The sequence below is a fragment of the Erinaceus europaeus genome, chromosome 2, assembly GCF_950295315.1.
Source record: "Erinaceus europaeus chromosome 2, mEriEur2.1, whole genome shotgun sequence".
Lineage (NCBI taxonomy): Eukaryota > Metazoa > Chordata > Mammalia > Eulipotyphla > Erinaceidae > Erinaceus > Erinaceus europaeus.
This window is the reverse complement of record NC_080163.1, coordinates 3,161,539-3,177,830: the sequence shown is the minus strand read 5'-3', so window position 1 is coordinate 3,177,830 and position 16,292 is coordinate 3,161,539. Positions and strand designations below refer to the sequence as shown.

At 49.4% G+C, this 16,292-nt stretch overlaps 1 protein-coding gene across 2 annotated transcripts in view; it reads right to left on the bottom strand.

Moving 5' to 3' along the window:
* Positions 1 to 492: 492 nt before the first annotated feature.
* SULT2B1 (sulfotransferase family 2B member 1) overlaps positions 493 to 16,292 on the bottom strand; it is a 43,963-nt gene continuing 28,163 nt past the window's right edge. For both annotated transcript variants that reach the window (XM_007536255.3, XM_060173785.1), the window contains 5 exons: positions 8,640 to 8,848; positions 6,441 to 6,567; positions 5,358 to 5,452; positions 1,411 to 1,591; positions 493 to 688 (listed from right to left, as the gene is read on the bottom strand). In XM_007536255.3, the coding sequence (XP_007536317.1) occupies positions 519 to 688; positions 1,411 to 1,591; positions 5,358 to 5,452; positions 6,441 to 6,567; positions 8,640 to 8,848 (782 nt within the window). In that variant the 3' untranslated portion in view covers positions 493 to 518. The remainder of the gene's footprint in view (positions 689 to 1,410; positions 1,592 to 5,357; positions 5,453 to 6,440; positions 6,568 to 8,639; positions 8,849 to 16,292) is intronic.

Sequence of the window (16,292 nt, the reverse complement as noted above, 5' to 3'; positions counted from 1 at the left end):
TTCTGTATTTCTGACAAAAATAAATATTCTTTAAAAAAAAAAAGTGACCTCAGTGTTTTCATCAAAAAAAAAAAAAATGGGCAGAAGGCCTCCACCAGCTAGTATCCTTGAAGAGTGCAGGCCCTGTGCTGTGGCCTGGCCGGCCAGCCTCCTTCCCTCAGGCCCAGGGGCCCCTCAGTCCCTCCTCCCTTGGACCCAGCAGCCCCCTACCTGTCCTCCCTCATACCTAGGAGCCTCCTAGCCCCTCCTCCCACTGACCTAGGAGCCCCTCCTCCCACTGACCCAGGGCCCCCCCAGCCCCTCCTCCTAAGCACCCAGGAACCCCCCCAGCCCCTCCTCCCAAACACCCACTTGCATCAGGTGCGCGGCGCGGCTCCCGCAGCTTGGTCACCACCTGGCAGGTGCAGGGAGGCCTCGCCCCCGGGGCCCCCGCCCGCCCTCGCGCGCCCCCTGCCACCCGCTGGTGGCACCGCGCCCAGAGCGCACATGGGAACCGAGTGATAAATTTATTCTTGGGGTCACGGGTGGGGGGGCTCAGAGGCCTGGGTGATGTCGGGGTCTGGGCTGGCGTGGTCGGGGACTTCGTCCCAGGGGAAGGAGTGCTGCCCCCGCATCTGTTCGCGGTAGACTCGGTCGAAGGCTTCGCTCTGCGCCACCGTGAAGTGGTTCTTCCAGTCGCCGCAGACACCTGCGGGGTGGTGGGTGGGGGTGTCAGGGTCTCGGGGAGCCCCCCAGCGCCCCCACATCCTCACTCTCTGCTCCTCCTCGGATCCACTGGGCCCTTCCACCTCCTCTCTCTCTCTTTTTTTTAAAAATATTTATTTATTCCCTTTTGTTGCCCTTGTTTCATTGTTGTTGTCATTGTTGGATAGGACAGAGAGAAATGGAGAGAGGAGGGGAAGACAGAGAGGGGGAGAGAAAGACAGACACCTGCAGACCTGCTTCACCACCTGTGAAGCGACTCCCCTGCAGGTGGGAGCCAGGGGCTCGAACCGGGATCCTTACGCTGGTCCTTGCGCCACCTGCGCTCACCTCCTGTCTCTCATGGTGGACCCTCCCGGTGGCCCCTGTCCCTGCCACCTGGCCAGATCCTGGTCACTGTGTGTGTATGTGTGTGTGTCTGTCTGTCTGTCCCTGCGCTCAGACCACTATTTCATTCACCGAGACAGAGAAGGAGAGACACTACAGTACCAGAGCTTCCTCTGGTGCCAATAGCAATTGCCCTGTGGAGCCAGGGTTCAAACCCGGTGAGCCATCTCTCCCGCCCCTGAAGAAGCAGCTGAATCTGCAGTCTCCCTCCCCACCATGCCCCCCTCCCCCATCCCCAGGTCACAGCTGGGGCAGCTGAGGCTCAGAGAGGTCGAGGAGCTGGCTGGAGTCACACAGCATGGCAGCCAGTGGCCCCTGCACCTTTCCGGAAGAAGGCCCCGCGGCGCTGGTCCAGCAGGCTGGGGGGCAGCAGCGTGTGGTTGGACATGGTGTTGGCCTTCATGGCGCCGAAGGCCGAGTGCTCCACCACCGACGCCAGCGCCTCCTCACTCAGCGGCTGGTCCAGGAACTGGCAGATGCGCTGCACCGAGTGGTGGAGGTCCTGGGGGGGTGGAGGGAGGGCTGTCAGCGGAGTCGGGGACCGCAGAGTTTGGATGTCTCACTTCCAGCTCTGAGGTCTCTGGGGGAAGGAATGGCATCACTGCCTCGGTTTCCCCAACTAACCTCCAGGCAGCGGTGAGTGGGGCTGGGCTCTGGCATCTGAGGGCCTTTGGTGGGGCTGGAGGGGGTTTTGGGTGGGAGAAAGGGAAGAGCCAGGGCTGGGGACGAAAGTGATACGGAGGCAGAGGTCATCCTAACATTTCTCTCACTTCTTTCTTTTTTAAAAAAATTTATTTATTTTGGATAGAGGCATCGAGAAGGAAGGGGGAGATAGAGGGAATGAGACGGAGACACAACAGTGATTCATTGCTTGTGAAGCTTTCCCCCCTGCAGGTGGGGGGTCTGGGGCTTGAACCTGAGTCCTTGAGCATGGTAATGTGTGCTCTCAACTGGGTGTGCCACCACCCACCCCCCTTCTCTCCTTCCTTCCTCCCTTTCTTTCTTTAGAATTTTTTGTTTTCATATATATATATATATAGAGAGAGAGAGGGAGAGGGAGAGGGAGAGGGAGATGGAGACCGACCAGAGCATTGCTCAGCTCTGGCTTGTGTTATGGAGGGACCTGGGATTTGGAATCTCAGACAAGAAAGCTTTTTTGCATGCCCACTATGCTATCTCCTCTGTCCTCTTTCTTTTCTCAGATAGAGACAGTAAGGCAGTGAGGCAGAGAGAGGAGAGAGAGAGAGAGAGAGAGAGAGAGAGAGAGACCACAGCACCCAAGCTTCCTGCAATTTAGGGTAGGGGGAGAAGGCTGGAACCTGGCAAAGCAGCACACTGTCCAAGTGAGCTATTTTGCTCATGCTCAGCCTCTAACACTTTTTTCTTTTTCCCTTCCTTCCTTCCTTCCTTCCCTCCTTCTTTCCTTCCTATTTATTTTATTTCCGTTTTATGTCCTCCTCCCAGCCTGCCCCCTCACTGCGGCTCCCCTCGCCCCCTGCCCCCGCAGCCCGTGTGGTTCACGCTACAAGAGCCTCAGGCAGCGCGGAGCCCCAGTTATCGTCAGCCTCTGCTCCGGCACCACTGCAGGCGGCAGGGGCTCAAAGGCGGCGCGTTTTACTTATTTATTATTGTGGAGAGACAGAGAGAAATTGAGAGGGGAGGGGGAGCTAGGGAGAGAGACTAAGAGAGACACCTGCAGCTCTGCTTCACCACTCCTGAAGCTTTCCTCCTGCAGGTGGGGCCCAGGACCTTGAACCTGGGTCCTTGTGCACTTTGATGTGTGTACCTAACCAGGTGTGCTACCACCTGGCCTCTTCATTATTTTTAAGTTATTTTATTGAATAGAGACAGAGAAATTGGGAGAAGTGGGGGAGGGTAGAAAGGGAAAGAGAGAGAGAGAGAGAGAGACACTTGCAACGTTATTTCACTGCTCCTGAAGCTTCCCCGCTGCAGGAGGCTTGAACTTGGGTCCGCACTCAGCCAGGTAGACCACCACCTACTACCTTCCTCCTTCCTCTTTCCATTTATTTATTTTAAACCAGAACATTGTTCAGCTCTGGCTCCTAGTAGTGCTGGGAATTGAACCTGGGACCTTGGAGCCTCAGGAATGAGAATCTTCTTGCATCACTATGCTGCTGTCTCTCCAGCCCCCTGGCATCTTTTTTTTTTTTTTTTTTTTTTGCAGCTCCTGGGCCTTGCACAGGCTGAGTATAACTGCTCTGGAATGACTTTTTCTAATGTACAGAGACAGACAGAACAGGAGAGACATTCCAGAACCTCCCATGTGGTGCCTGGCAGGCGTCCTTCCCGCTGAGCTATTTTTCTGGCCCTTCATTCAGGCGTTTTGTGCTGAACTGCCCTCCGGCACGTTTAAGGGCACCGGCCAGTCTGGGGGGCAGTCCTTTTCCCCTGCCCCTCCCACCCTGCCGCTTCCATCCACCCTGAAGGCCCGACCCTCCCCCAGCCTCCTCCCACTCACCCCTAGTCTCTCTGCCTCCTTTCTCCCTCCCACTGTGGCATCCAGAGCTAGCCCTGCTCCTCCACTGCTCCCAGACATTCCAGGGCTCCCTAGTGCCCCAGGACAAGAGTCCCCAGCCTTCCCTGGCAAAGGAGCCCCTCCCTAATACCTAGCGAGGCTAAGGGAAGTCATTCTGGGTGGAGCAACGGCTTGGTCAACAGAGGCCCAGAGATGGGGAGACACACACCCAGGGTCACACAGCCAGGCTGGCACCTCTCTTTGAACAGAAAGACCCAGAAAAGGGGTTGGCTCTCTCTGCCTCCTCTTTTCTGTCTGGTTTTATATTCTCCAAACCCAGAACTGGGCCATGCAGCCTAACAGAGCTCCTGGGTTGCTCGGGGTGGAGGTTTGACTAGCTTGCTAGTATTTCTGGGGCATGTCACAGCTTCCCGAGGAGGAAGAGACGGGAGTTATGAAAGCAGGTATGACCTGGATAAGCGGGTTGGGGGGTGGGGGGAGGGGACGGGGCATTCTTTGAGCCTGGCTTCTGGGGCCTAAGTCTGAGTTCTCACTCATCAAAGTACACATATATTTTTCAAAGAAATGCATCTTTGCATAGAAAAATGCACCGTTCTTTTCCTGACAACCCACTATCTAGACACCAGGAAGTGGCACACCCAGATATGAAGCACATGTCCAAAGATGCAGCTTCAAGGGCCCTCTCCCCACCTGCAGGGAGGAAGCTTCATGAGTGGTGAAGCAAGACTGCAGGTGTCTCTCTGTCTCTCTCCCTTTATAGATCTCCTTCCATATTGACTTCTCTCTGTGAGAACCAGGGTTTCACTCTGGTATATGAGGATGCTGGGGATTGAACTCGGGACCTCATGCCTGCAAGTTGGATGCTTTGAGCCACATACCTCCCACACCCCCAAATGAAATAAATGAAATAAATCTTGTGTGTGTTCATGTCATCACCAGAGCTTCACTGTTTTGGAGAGAGACCGTAACACTCAAGCCTGGGTCCTGCACATGCAGGTACACTATTCAGCTGAGCTATTTCGCAGGCCTCAAATTAAATAAATCCTAAAAACAAAAACCTGAGGTCTTGGGGGTCGGGTGGTGGTGCAGCGGGTTGGACGCGCATGGCGCAGGGCACAGGGACTGGCATAGGGATCCCGGTTCGAGCCCCCGGCTCCTCACCTGCAGGGGAGTCGCTTCAAAGGCGGTGAAGCGGGTCTGCAGGTATCTGTCTTTCTCTCCCCCTCTCTGTCTTCCCCTCCTCTCTCCATTTCTCTCTGTCCTATCCAGCAACGAACAACACCATCAACAACAATAATAACCACAACAGGGCTACCTACAACAAGGGCAACAAAAGGGGCAAATGGCCTCTAGGAGCAGTGGATTCATGGTGCAGGCACCGAGCCCCAGCAGTAACCCTGGAGGCAAAGAAAAAAATTGAGGTCTGGTAGTAGTACATCTGTAATTTGAACATCTTACCATGTATAAGTACCTGGGTTCAACCCCCCCCCCCCACGTCCCCACGTCAGGGGGAAAGCAGGTCTGAAGGTGTCTCTCCCTCTCCCCTCTTATTTCTCTCTGTCTCTATCCAATAAATAAATAAACAAATAAAATATTGAGGGGGAAAATAAACTGGCTGGGGATGGGTAGCTGAGCCGGTGGAGTTCGGGATCCATGTGCTGGTTCGTGGGCCCAGTGCCTTGCTCTGCAGTCGGCATGGTCCTGGTACAGGGGAAGTGGGGTGCAAGGAGGGAGGAGTACGGGGCAGACGCAGGGCCTGGGGGGCGCCCACCTGCTTTAGCTCCTCATAGGTGATGAACAGGAAGTTCTCCTTGTTCTGCATCCGGATCCAGCCCTTGATGTGGTCGAACCAGGAGCCAAACTGCACTGCGGGCAGAGGGCAGGCGAGGTGAGAGTCCTGCACAGGGTGCCCCCGGGCCAAAACATCCCACTCACCCCACCAGGCCTGACCATTCAGCAGGACGCCTGCCCCTGAGTCCCAGGGTCTTTTTGTCTGTCTCTCTCTCTCTCTCTCAACATTCTATTCTATTCCCTCTCTCTCTCTCTTCCTTCCTTCCTTCCTTCCTTCCTTCCTTCCTTCCTTCCTTCCTTCTTTTTCATTGTTTGTTTGGTTTTCCAGAGGACTGCTCAACTCTGGTTTATGGTGTTTCCAGGGATTAAACCTGGGACTTGGAGCCTTAAGCACGGAACTACTGTGTGGTCTCTCATGCCCTCTGTCTTCCTTCCTTTCTTTCTTTTCTTTTCTCTTCTCTTCTTTCTGTCTTATTTTCTAAAGTCTTACTGTTTCAGATGGGGAGAGAGCATAATGGTGATGCAAAAAGACTCTCGTTCCTGAGCCTCTGACGTTCCAGGGTCCATCCCCAGCACTGCCCTAAGCCAGAGCTGAGCAGCACTCTGATAAATAATAACCAACTAGGAGGTAGACAGCATAACGATTCTGCAAAGAGACTCTCATGCGTGAGGCTCCAAAGCCCCAGGTTCAGCCCCACACCTCCATAAGTCAGAGCTGAGTAGTGCTGTGATAAGATAATAACTAAATCAATATATAATTGGAATGCCAGTCAAAGGTTGAATGAAATGAGGTCCTTATTGAACATTTTTCACTTCAAGTAGAGACCGCCAGGGACCTACAAAGGGAAGAATCCCTCTGGTTCCCTTTCTCTCTCTTCCTCAGTCTCTCTCTTTCACTCTGTCTCTTGCCTCCTGCATCTCAGCTTCCTAGTTCTTTCTCAGTCTCTCCTTGTATGACTGTCGCTTCTTCCCCTGCCTCTCTCCCTCTCTGCTGCTCAGTTTCTCCCCAGCTCCGTCTCCATCTTTGCCCCTAAGGAGTCTCCCTCCTCCCACCCCTCCTCACCTTCCCCCTTGAGGAAGTTCTGGAGGAACTGGTCAGACGTGCCGGGGTCCTTCAGGTGGCCCGCGATCTTGTAGTAGTGATACAGGGACACCACCACATCCCGGGGGTTCCGGCCGATGTAGATCACCTGTGTGCCGGGGTGGGGTGGAGTGGGGTGGGGTGGCGTGGCGTGTCAGACACAGGCCCTGCCTGAGCCCTCCTCCTGCCTCCAGCAGGGCCAAGCTCCCTCTAGCCCAGGTGGAAAGATGGTTCCAGATCAGGTAGAGGGACAGCTTGGCTTCAGGGAGCAGAGATCAGAGGAGAAAGATGAGGGGAAACTCGGGAAGGATGGGGGGATAGTGCTGAGAGTTACCCCCCAGACAGCAGCCGGCCCCTCCCTCCCGTTCTCACCAGCTCCCTCAGAGGCCCTGCAGTCTTTGCTTTCTTCCTCCCCCTCTCACCTATTTAAAATATTTGATTTATTTATTTTAGATACAGAGAGACATAGGGGAGGGGGAGATAGAGAGGGAGAAGGAAAGAGACAGAAACACACCTGCAGCACTGTTTCACCACTCATGAAGCTTCTCCCCTGTAAGTGGGGACCAGGGGCTTGAACCTGGGTCCTTGAGAATGGTAACTTGTGCACTCAACCGGGTGCACCAGACTCTCATATTTGTTTGTTTATTTTAAACGTTTCTCTTCCTTCCTTCCTTGCTTGCTTCTTTCCTTCCTTTCTTTTCTTTCTTTCTTTCTTTCTTTCTTCCTTCCTTTCCTTTCCTTTCCTTTCCCTTTCTTTCTTTCTTTCTTTCTTTCTTTCTTTCTTTCTTTCTTTCTTTCTTTCTTTGTCTCCAGGATTATTGTTGGGGCTCGGTGCCTGCACTACAAATCCACTGCTCCTGGAGGCCATTTTTTCCCCTTTTGTTGTCCTTGTTGTTCATCATTGCTGTTATTATTATTGTTGTTACTGCTGTTGTTATTGTTCTATAGGACAGAGAGAAATGGAGAGAGGAGAGGAGACAGACAGGGGGAGAGAAAGACAGACACCTGCAGACCTGCTTCACCACTTGTGAAGCGACCCCCCTGCAGGTGGGGAGCAGGTGGCTTGAACTGGGGTCCTTACCCTGGTGCTTGCACTTTCTGCCACATGTGCTTAACCTGCTGCGATACTGCCTGGCCCTCTTAATATTTCTTTTTTTAAATTTTTTTATTTGTTATTGGATAGAGACAGAGAGAGATTGAGAGAGAAGGGGGAAATAGAGAGGAAGAGAGACAGAGAGACTCCTGTAGACCTGCTTCACCGCCTGTGAAGCGACTCCCCTGTAGGTGGGGAGCCGAGGGCTCGAACCAGGATCCTAACCAGTCCTTCTGCTTTGCGCCACCTGCACTCAACCTGCTGCGCTACCGCCCGACTCCCAAATGTTTCTTTTTAAAGCTTTTTAAATTCGTTTTGATAGAGGAGAGAGAAATTGAGGGGGGGGGATCTGCAGCCCTGCTTCACCGCTTGAGAAGCTTCCCTTCTGCAGGTGGGGACTGGGGGCTTGAACCTGGGTCCTTGCACATGGTAATGACTATGCTCAACGGAGTGCACCACTGACTCATATCCCAAAATATTTTTACTTGTTTTTATTTGAGAGAAAGAGCGAGAGAGTAAGAAAGAGATCAGAATACTGCTCAGCTCTGGCTTATGGTGGTGCTGAGGATTGAATCTAGGACTCTGGAGCCTCAGACATGAAAAGCCTTTTTGCATCACGATCATACTATCTTCCCAGTCTTATTTATTTATTTTTCATATTATTAATTTACCAGAACACTGCTCAACACTGGCTTGTGGTGGCAGGGATTCCCTTTCTCCCTTAAAAATATTTGTATTTAAGGAGTCTGGCAGTAGCTCATGGGGTTAAGTACACGTGGCACAAAGCACAAGGACCGGCATAAGGATCCCGGTTCGAAGCCCCCGGCTTCGCACCTGCAGGAGAATCACTTTACAAGAGGTGAAGCAGGTCTGCAGGTGTCTGTCTTTCTCTCCCCCTCTGTGTCTTCCCCTCCTCTCTCCATTTCTCTCTGTCCTATCCAACAACAACATCAATAGCAACAATAATAACCACAACAATAAAACAAGGGCAACAAAAGGGAATAAATAAATACAAATATAAAATATTATTAACATGAGAGAGAGAGAGGCAGGCAGAGCACCCCCCCCCCAGGCACCCCCTGCCACACCTTGGCCTTGGAGTTGAAGAAGGCCTTGGGGAAGAGCTGGATGGGCAGGTGGGAGCTCATGAGGCGGGGGCTTGAGTGGTTCAGTTTCCTGAAGCCGCTATTGACTGTTTCGCACCAGGGCGCCCTGTCCCAGATGGGCACCGAGCGGATCCAGGAGGGATCTCCATCCTTGAGGATTAAGCAGAGGATCTCTATCATCCAGTGGGTACCTGTTGGGAGAAAGCAGGTGAAATCAGTCGGGGGGGTGTGGGGAGAAGCGGGGGTAGAATGCATCTAGAGCAATGCATTCAGTTAATGAATTAAAAAACTTTTTTTTAAAGATTTATTTACTTATGGGCTGGGGAGATAACATAATGATTGTGCAAAATGACTTTCAAGCCTGAGGTTCTGAGGCCCCAGGTTCAATTCCCAGCACCATTATAAACCATAGCTGAGCAGTGCTCTGGTGTCTCTCTCTCACTCTCTCTCTCTGCCTATCTCATTAAAAATAAGTAAATAGACTGTTTTAAAAATATTTATTTACCTACTGATAGTAGGAGAGAGAGCAAGCCAGAACATCATTCTGGCACATTCGATACTAAGGTTGAAACTCAAGACCCTTATCCTTGAAAATCTAGTACTCTAACCACTATGCCACCTCTCAGGCCACATAATTAACTATCATTAATTAATTAATTAATTAATTGCCACTGGGGCTCAGTGCCTGCACAACAAACCCAACTCCCCAAGTAGTCTCCCTTCTTTCCTTCCGTCCTTCCGTCCTTCCTTCCGTCCTTCCTTCCTTCCTTCCTTCCTTCCTTCCTTCCTTCCTTCCTTTCTTTTTCTTTTTTGGTAGACACTGAGAGAAATTGAGAGGGGAAGGGAAGATAGAGAGGGAAAGAGAAAGAGAGACACCTGCAGCACTGTTTCACCACTGGTGAAACTTCCCCCCCTTCAGGTGGAGACTGAAGGCTTGAACCTGGGACCTTCACATGGTAACACGTGTACTCAACCAAATACAGTGTCTCTGTGTGTGTGTGTGTGTGTGTGTGTGTGTCTGTTTTAATGTGACTCCAGGGAATGAACTTCAAGGCTTCACACATACATGGTATTTCTGAGTCACCTCCAGGGCCGTTTTTTAAAATTTAATTAATTTTTTCCCTTCTGCTGCCCTTATTGTTTGTTGTTGTTGTTCTTGAGGTCGTCGTTGTTGGATAGGACAGAGAGAAATGGAGAGAGGAGGGGAAGACAGAGAGGGGGAGAGAAAGACAGACACCTGCAGACCTGCTTCACCGCCTGGGAAGCGACGCCCCTGCAGGTGGGGAGCCGGGGGCTCGAACTGGGTTCCTGACGCTGGTCGTTGCTCTTTGCACCATGTGTGCTTAACCTGCTGCGCCACTGCCTGGCTCCCGCAATTTTTTTTTAATTGACAGAGAGACAGAGACAGAAAACAAGAGAGGAGGAGACAGACAGACAGAAAGAAGGGGAGACACTGCTCCACCTTCCGTGGAGCTGCCCAGTGCTGTCCACGATGCTTCCATGTGGTGCGCAGGTTCAAACCCAAGACCCCGTGCGTTGTAAGGCTAAGATCTTTTTTCTTTTTTTTAAAGAATTTATTTATTTATTCATGAGAAAGATAGGAGAGAAAGAACCAGATATTACTCTGGTACACGTGCTGCCGGGGATTGAACTCAGGACCTCATGGTTAAGAATCCAATGCTTTATCCACTGTGCCATCTCCTGGACCACAAGGCTAAGATCTTACACGGTGCACTGCTTTTTTTTTTTTAATTACTTTTAATATTTATTTATTTCACTTTGTTGCCCTTGTTGTTTTACTGTTGTAGTTATTATTGTTGTTGATATTGATGTCGTTGTTGGAGGGGAAGACAGAGAGGGAGAGAGAAAGACAGACACCTGCAGACCTGCTTCACCGCCTGTGAAGCGACGCTCCTGCAGGTGGGGAGCCGGGGGCTTGAACCAGGATCCTTCCTCTGGCCCTAGCGCTTTGTGCCACGTGCGCTTACCCCGCTGCGCTACCGGCCGACTCCCTTTTAATATATTTTTTTACATTTATTTAGGCATCTTCTTTTAAGAATTTTAAAATTATCTTTACCGATAGGTAAAATTATCTTTATCCAATAGGGAATAGTGACAGAGAAATTGAGAAGGAAGGGGGTGATAGAGAGGAAGAGAGACAGAGACATCTGCAGTCCTGCTTCACCACTTGCAGAACTTTCTCCCTGAAGGTGAGGACCGGGGGCTTGAACCTGGGTCCTTGAGCCTTGTAATATGTGCACTCACCCACGTGCACCACTACCCACTCACCCCCTATTTATTTTTATTATCTTTACTTACTAGATAGACACATCCAGAAACTGAGAGGGGAAGGGGGTGATAGGGAGAGAGAGACAGAGAGACACCTGCAGCCCTGCTTCACCACTTGTGAAGCTTTCCCCTCGCAGGTGGGAAACAGGGACTTGAACCTGGGTCCTTGCTCACTGTAACATGTGCTCAACAAGGTGCACCACCACCTGGCCCCCATTTATTTATTTATTAAATATTTATTTATTTATTCCCTTTTGTTGCCCTTGTTGTTTTCTTGTTGTAGTTACTGTTGTTGTTAGTGATGTCGTCATTGTTGGATAGGACAGAGAGAAACGGAGAGAGGAGGGGAAGACAGAGAGAGGGAGGGAAAGACAGACACCTGCAGACCTGCTTCACCGCCTGTGAAGCGACTCCCCTGCAGGTGGGGAGCCGGGGGCTCGAACCGGGATCCTTATGGTGGTTCCCTGGCTCTTTGCACCACATGCGCCCCCCATTTATTTATTTTTTATTTTTATTATTTTTTATTTTTATATGGGGAAGAGAGATGCGAACATGACTCAGCTCTGGCTTACAGACTCGAATCGGGGCCCTCAGGCATGCAAATCCTGTGCTCTAACTCTGAGATGTCTCTCTGGACCCAACTCTTATTTCTCCTTTGCCAGCATCGCAGTTCCCAGCCCTGCCAGAAGAGGGCGCCAGAGGAAAACCCTCAGGAGGCTGGGGTGGGTCCCAGTCACAAGCTCCAGTCCTGCCCACTGGCACCCTGGGCACCCTATGGCCCTTATTCCCTGGATCTGGGTTCAAGCCCCTGTCTTCACCTGCAGGGGGAAAGCTTCATGAGTAGAAGTAGAGCTGCAGGTCTCTCTCTCCCCCCTCTCAATTTTGCTCTGTCTCTACCCAATCATAAATAAATACAATTTAAAAAATTAAAGATTTACTTTAGTTTTTATTATATTTATTTATTGGATAGAGACCGCCATAAATCAAGAGGGTAGGGGGTATATATATAGAGAGAGAGAGAGAAAGAGAGACACCTGCAGCACTGCTTCACCACTTGCAAAGCTTTTCCTCTGCAGGTGGGGACCAAGGGCTCGAACCTGGGTCCTTGAACACTGTAACATGTGCACTGAACCAGATGCGCCACCACCCGGCCCCTAAGATTTATTTATTTTATATATTTTAATTTTATTTATTTATTTTCAATGTTTTTTATTATTGTAGTTATTATTGTTGTTGTTATTGATGTCATTGTTGGATAGGACAGAGAGAAATGGAGAGAGGAGGGGAAAACAGAGAGGGGGAGAGAAAGACAGACACCTGCAGACCTGCTTCACTGCCTGTGAAGCGACTCCCCTGCAGGTGGGGAGCCAGGGGCTAGAACCGGGATCCTTATGCCAGTCCTGTGCTTTGTGCCACCTGCACTTAACCTGTTGCACTACCGCCCAACTCTCTAATTTTATTTTTTAAATCAGAGCACTGCTCAGCTCTGGCTTGTGGTGGTGCTGGGGATTGAACCTGGGACTTGAGAGTCTCAGTCAAGAAAGTCTGCTACAGAATAATTATGCTGTTTCTCCGAACCTTGCATATTTTTTTATTTTTTATTTTTAATTTCCCAGAACACTGCTCAGCTCTGGCTTATGGTGGTGCTGGGGAGTGAACCTGGGACCTCAGAGCCTCAGGCATGAGAGTCTGTTTGCATAACTATTATGCTATCTCCCCCACCTACTCTTTCTTTTCTGATAGAGACTGAGAGGAAGAGAGAGAAGGGGAGAGAGAGAGAGAGACCTGCAGCACTGCTTCACCACTCATGAAGCTTCCCCTGTGTAGGTGGAGAGAGACTGGGAGCTTGAACCTAGGTCCTTGTGTATAGTAAGTATGTACTGTAGTGTGTGTGCCACTACTTATCCTCAGATTTATTTACTTATTAGCAAGAAGGGGAGTGGGAGGGAGAACCAGAGAATCACTCTGGCATATTCATTGCCAAGGACGGTAGTCAGGACCTCTGATTGTGGGTCAAGTGCTTTATCCACTCACTGAACCATCTCCCTGTCCTCTGTCTTTGCAAATTTAAAAAAAGGTTGAGATCCAATCAAGTCTCTTTTCCAACAAGCCACTATGAAAGCAGACGCTAATACCAAGAGGGGAGCGGGAAAGTTAACGCATCTGTGGAGACTAAACATCATGATCCTCAACAAGATATCAAAAAATAAATCAAAAGGGTCATAAAGGAAAGTCTTGAAACAAACAAAAACGAAAGCCCACCACTGTGAGTCCTCTGGGGTGCTGTAAAAGCAGCTAGAAAATGGAAGTGGGTAACCTCAAACACCTATGTGAAGAGAGTGAGCGGCCAGGAGAAAGCTCCCCGGGTAGAGTGCATGCCCCGTTCATTTGTGAAGCATTATGCAAAATGGCAGCTTAGCAAGCGGTGGTGCTGTGTAGTGGTATCGTTGCTTCTCTGTCTACCCGTCTGTTTCCCTTCATCCAGCAAAAAGAAGAAGAAAAAGAAAAGTGTACTGGTAAAAAAGTGGTGGAGCCACACATGGCCCCATCACTCCTCAAACATCCTCACTGCAGGTGGGGACGGGGGGGGGGGGGATGGTCATGTGTGCACTCCACTGGGTGTGTCACTGCCTGGCCCCTTCATTCTTTTTTTTTTTTTAAGACTTTTAAAAAATGTTATTTATTTATTTTCCCTATTGTTGCCCTTGTTGTCTTTTTATTGTTGTTGTAGTTATTGTTGTTGTTGTTGATGATGTCGTTGTTGTTAGATAAGACAAAGGAATGGAGAGAGGAGGGGAAGACAGAGAGGGGGAGAGAAAGATAGACACCGGCAGAGCTGCTTCACCGCCTGAGAAGCAAGTCCCCTGCAGGTGGGGAGCCCGGGGCTTGAACCAGGATCCTTCCACTGGTCCTTGCACTTTGTGCCACCTGCGCTTAACCTGCCGCGTCATTCTTTGTTCTAAGAGGTGGTGGGAAGAGACACCACAGCGCCACTCCACCATCCTTGGAGCTCCTCTAGTGTTGTTTATGGTAGTCCTTTGTGGTGCTGGGATTCGAACCCAAGGCCCCATGCATGGCCATGCTCTATTGGATGAGCTATCTCTCAGTCCAAGGCAAATATATGTGATTCCACAAACGAAAGGAAGGCATTCAGAACAAAGAAACGGGCAGGTGAGCTCACAGTCTAACGAGCTCTATTCGCAATTCATAACACGCCCAGGGTTCAGTGCACTATTGCATAAAGAGTTCTGTGAGGGGCTGGGAGATAGCTCAATAAGTAGAGTGCACACTTTCGTATGCAAGAATCTGGGTTTGAGTTGCTGGGCACCATGTGGGAGAATATGCCAAGAGGAAGTTTTACAAGCCAGGGGAGCGGTGCTGTGTTGTCTCTTCTTTTCTCTTTTTGTCTCTCTCCTGTCTCTCACACCTTCTCTGTCTTTCACCATCTATCTTTTTAAAAAAAGTCTAGGGAGGCGAGCAGCAGATCGATTTCTCTCCTCTCCTCTCCTCTCCTCTCCTCTCCTCTCCCGGATCAACTAGGAATACCAAAGGAGACCACCCGGACCGAAACAAGACAGGACTAGAATGACCACAGGAACCCAGTAAATCACCCGTGAGTACAAACACGTGTGGCTGGTGACAGAGAGGAGAGAGGAGCCTAAGGAGAGATTAAGTGACTGCTAACAGTTCAGCAGTTTATCAGTGGAGACACCACCTCCAGTCTGCTCCACCAACAAGGGGACAGCTGAAGGGAGGAGAGGACTCCCCAGAGACTCACCAAGTGCAACTCTGAGTCTCCATTGCTACTACCCTCAGAGTCTGGAGCAGTGGCAGGGAGGGACACCAGGGGACAGAGATCTAACCGGGAAACTCAGGAGAAGACCTATACCTCCTTGGCATAACTGAAGGGCTGTGAAAGTCTCTTTGCATACCCACTGGATTATCTCTGCCACACCCTGCTTTGTCTCTTGGTCAGGAGTCAGTGATTAAGCTGAGAAGCCTATTGATAGTTTAAAAGCCCTCAGGCTCCCATAGCCTACAGGGAACAAAAAAAAAAAAAGAGGCTTTTAAACCACTGAGCTCCAACTCAAGGATTGAAAAAACTGTTAACTTCCACCATTGTAAACCCTTTATTTACTTAGACACAAGTCAATCCAGGCAATAGTGATCAATAATTTGAAAAGTACTGATAAAGGGGACTCATAACATAATATATAAAATGGTTAAAACAAAAAGAAAAAATATTGGAGACTCGAACCAGGACAAGAGTCCAGCTAAAAGTCCTCCAGAGGGTGAAGCACAAAACAACGAGTTCAACATCCAAACATTAGCTAAGGAAATAATAACAGGAGTGAGTAAAGAATTTGAAAAAAATTGTAATCAGAAATGCAGGAACAACAAATGAGAATATGGAAGAAAATTCTAATTATCTCATGGTTATTAGAGAGCTGAAAGCTGAAATCGCTGAGCTAAGAAGGCAACTAGCTGAACAAGCTAAAACAGTATCAGAGCAGGGCAACAAAATAGATGAACTCCAGAAAGAAGTAGAGAAAAGAGAGAATAGAATCTATGAGGCTGAAGACAGAATTAGCAAGATTGAGGATGAATTAGAGACAACTAAAAAAGAAGTAAGAGATCTCAAAAAGAGATTAAGAGATGCTGAAAACAACAACAGAGTCCTATGGGATGACTTCAAAAGAAACAATATACGCATTATTGGCTTACCAGAGGAAGAAAGAGAAGGGGAGGAAGAAAGCGTTCTCCAGGCCATAATAGCTGAAAATTTCTCTAGTCTAGACAACACCAAAGACATAAAGATTCAAGAAGCCCAGAGGGTCCCAAACAGAATTAACCCAGATCTAAAGAAACCAAGACATGTCATACTTAGATTGGAAAGGAATAAGGATAAAGAAAGGATCCTCAAGGCTGCAAGAGAAAAACAAAGAGTCACCTACAAAGGAAAACCCATAAGATTAGCAGCAGACTTCTCCATACAAACACTACAGGCCAGAAGAGAATGGCAAGATATCTATCGAGTGCTCAATGAGAAAGGCTTTCAGCCAAGAATACTATATCCTGCTAGACTGTCATTCAGACTAGATGGAAGCATCAAAACCTTCTCAGACAAGCAACAGTTGAAGGAAGCAACCATCACCACGCCTGCCCTGAAAGAAGTTCTGAAAGGTCTCCTATAAACAACCAGACCACCACAAATAGGACATATATCAAAACACTCTAAAACTCTACAAGAATGGCATTAAAATATCTTCAATCTTTGATATCAATAAATGTCAATGGCCTGAATTCACCTATTAAAAGACACAGAGTAGGAAGATGGATCAGAAA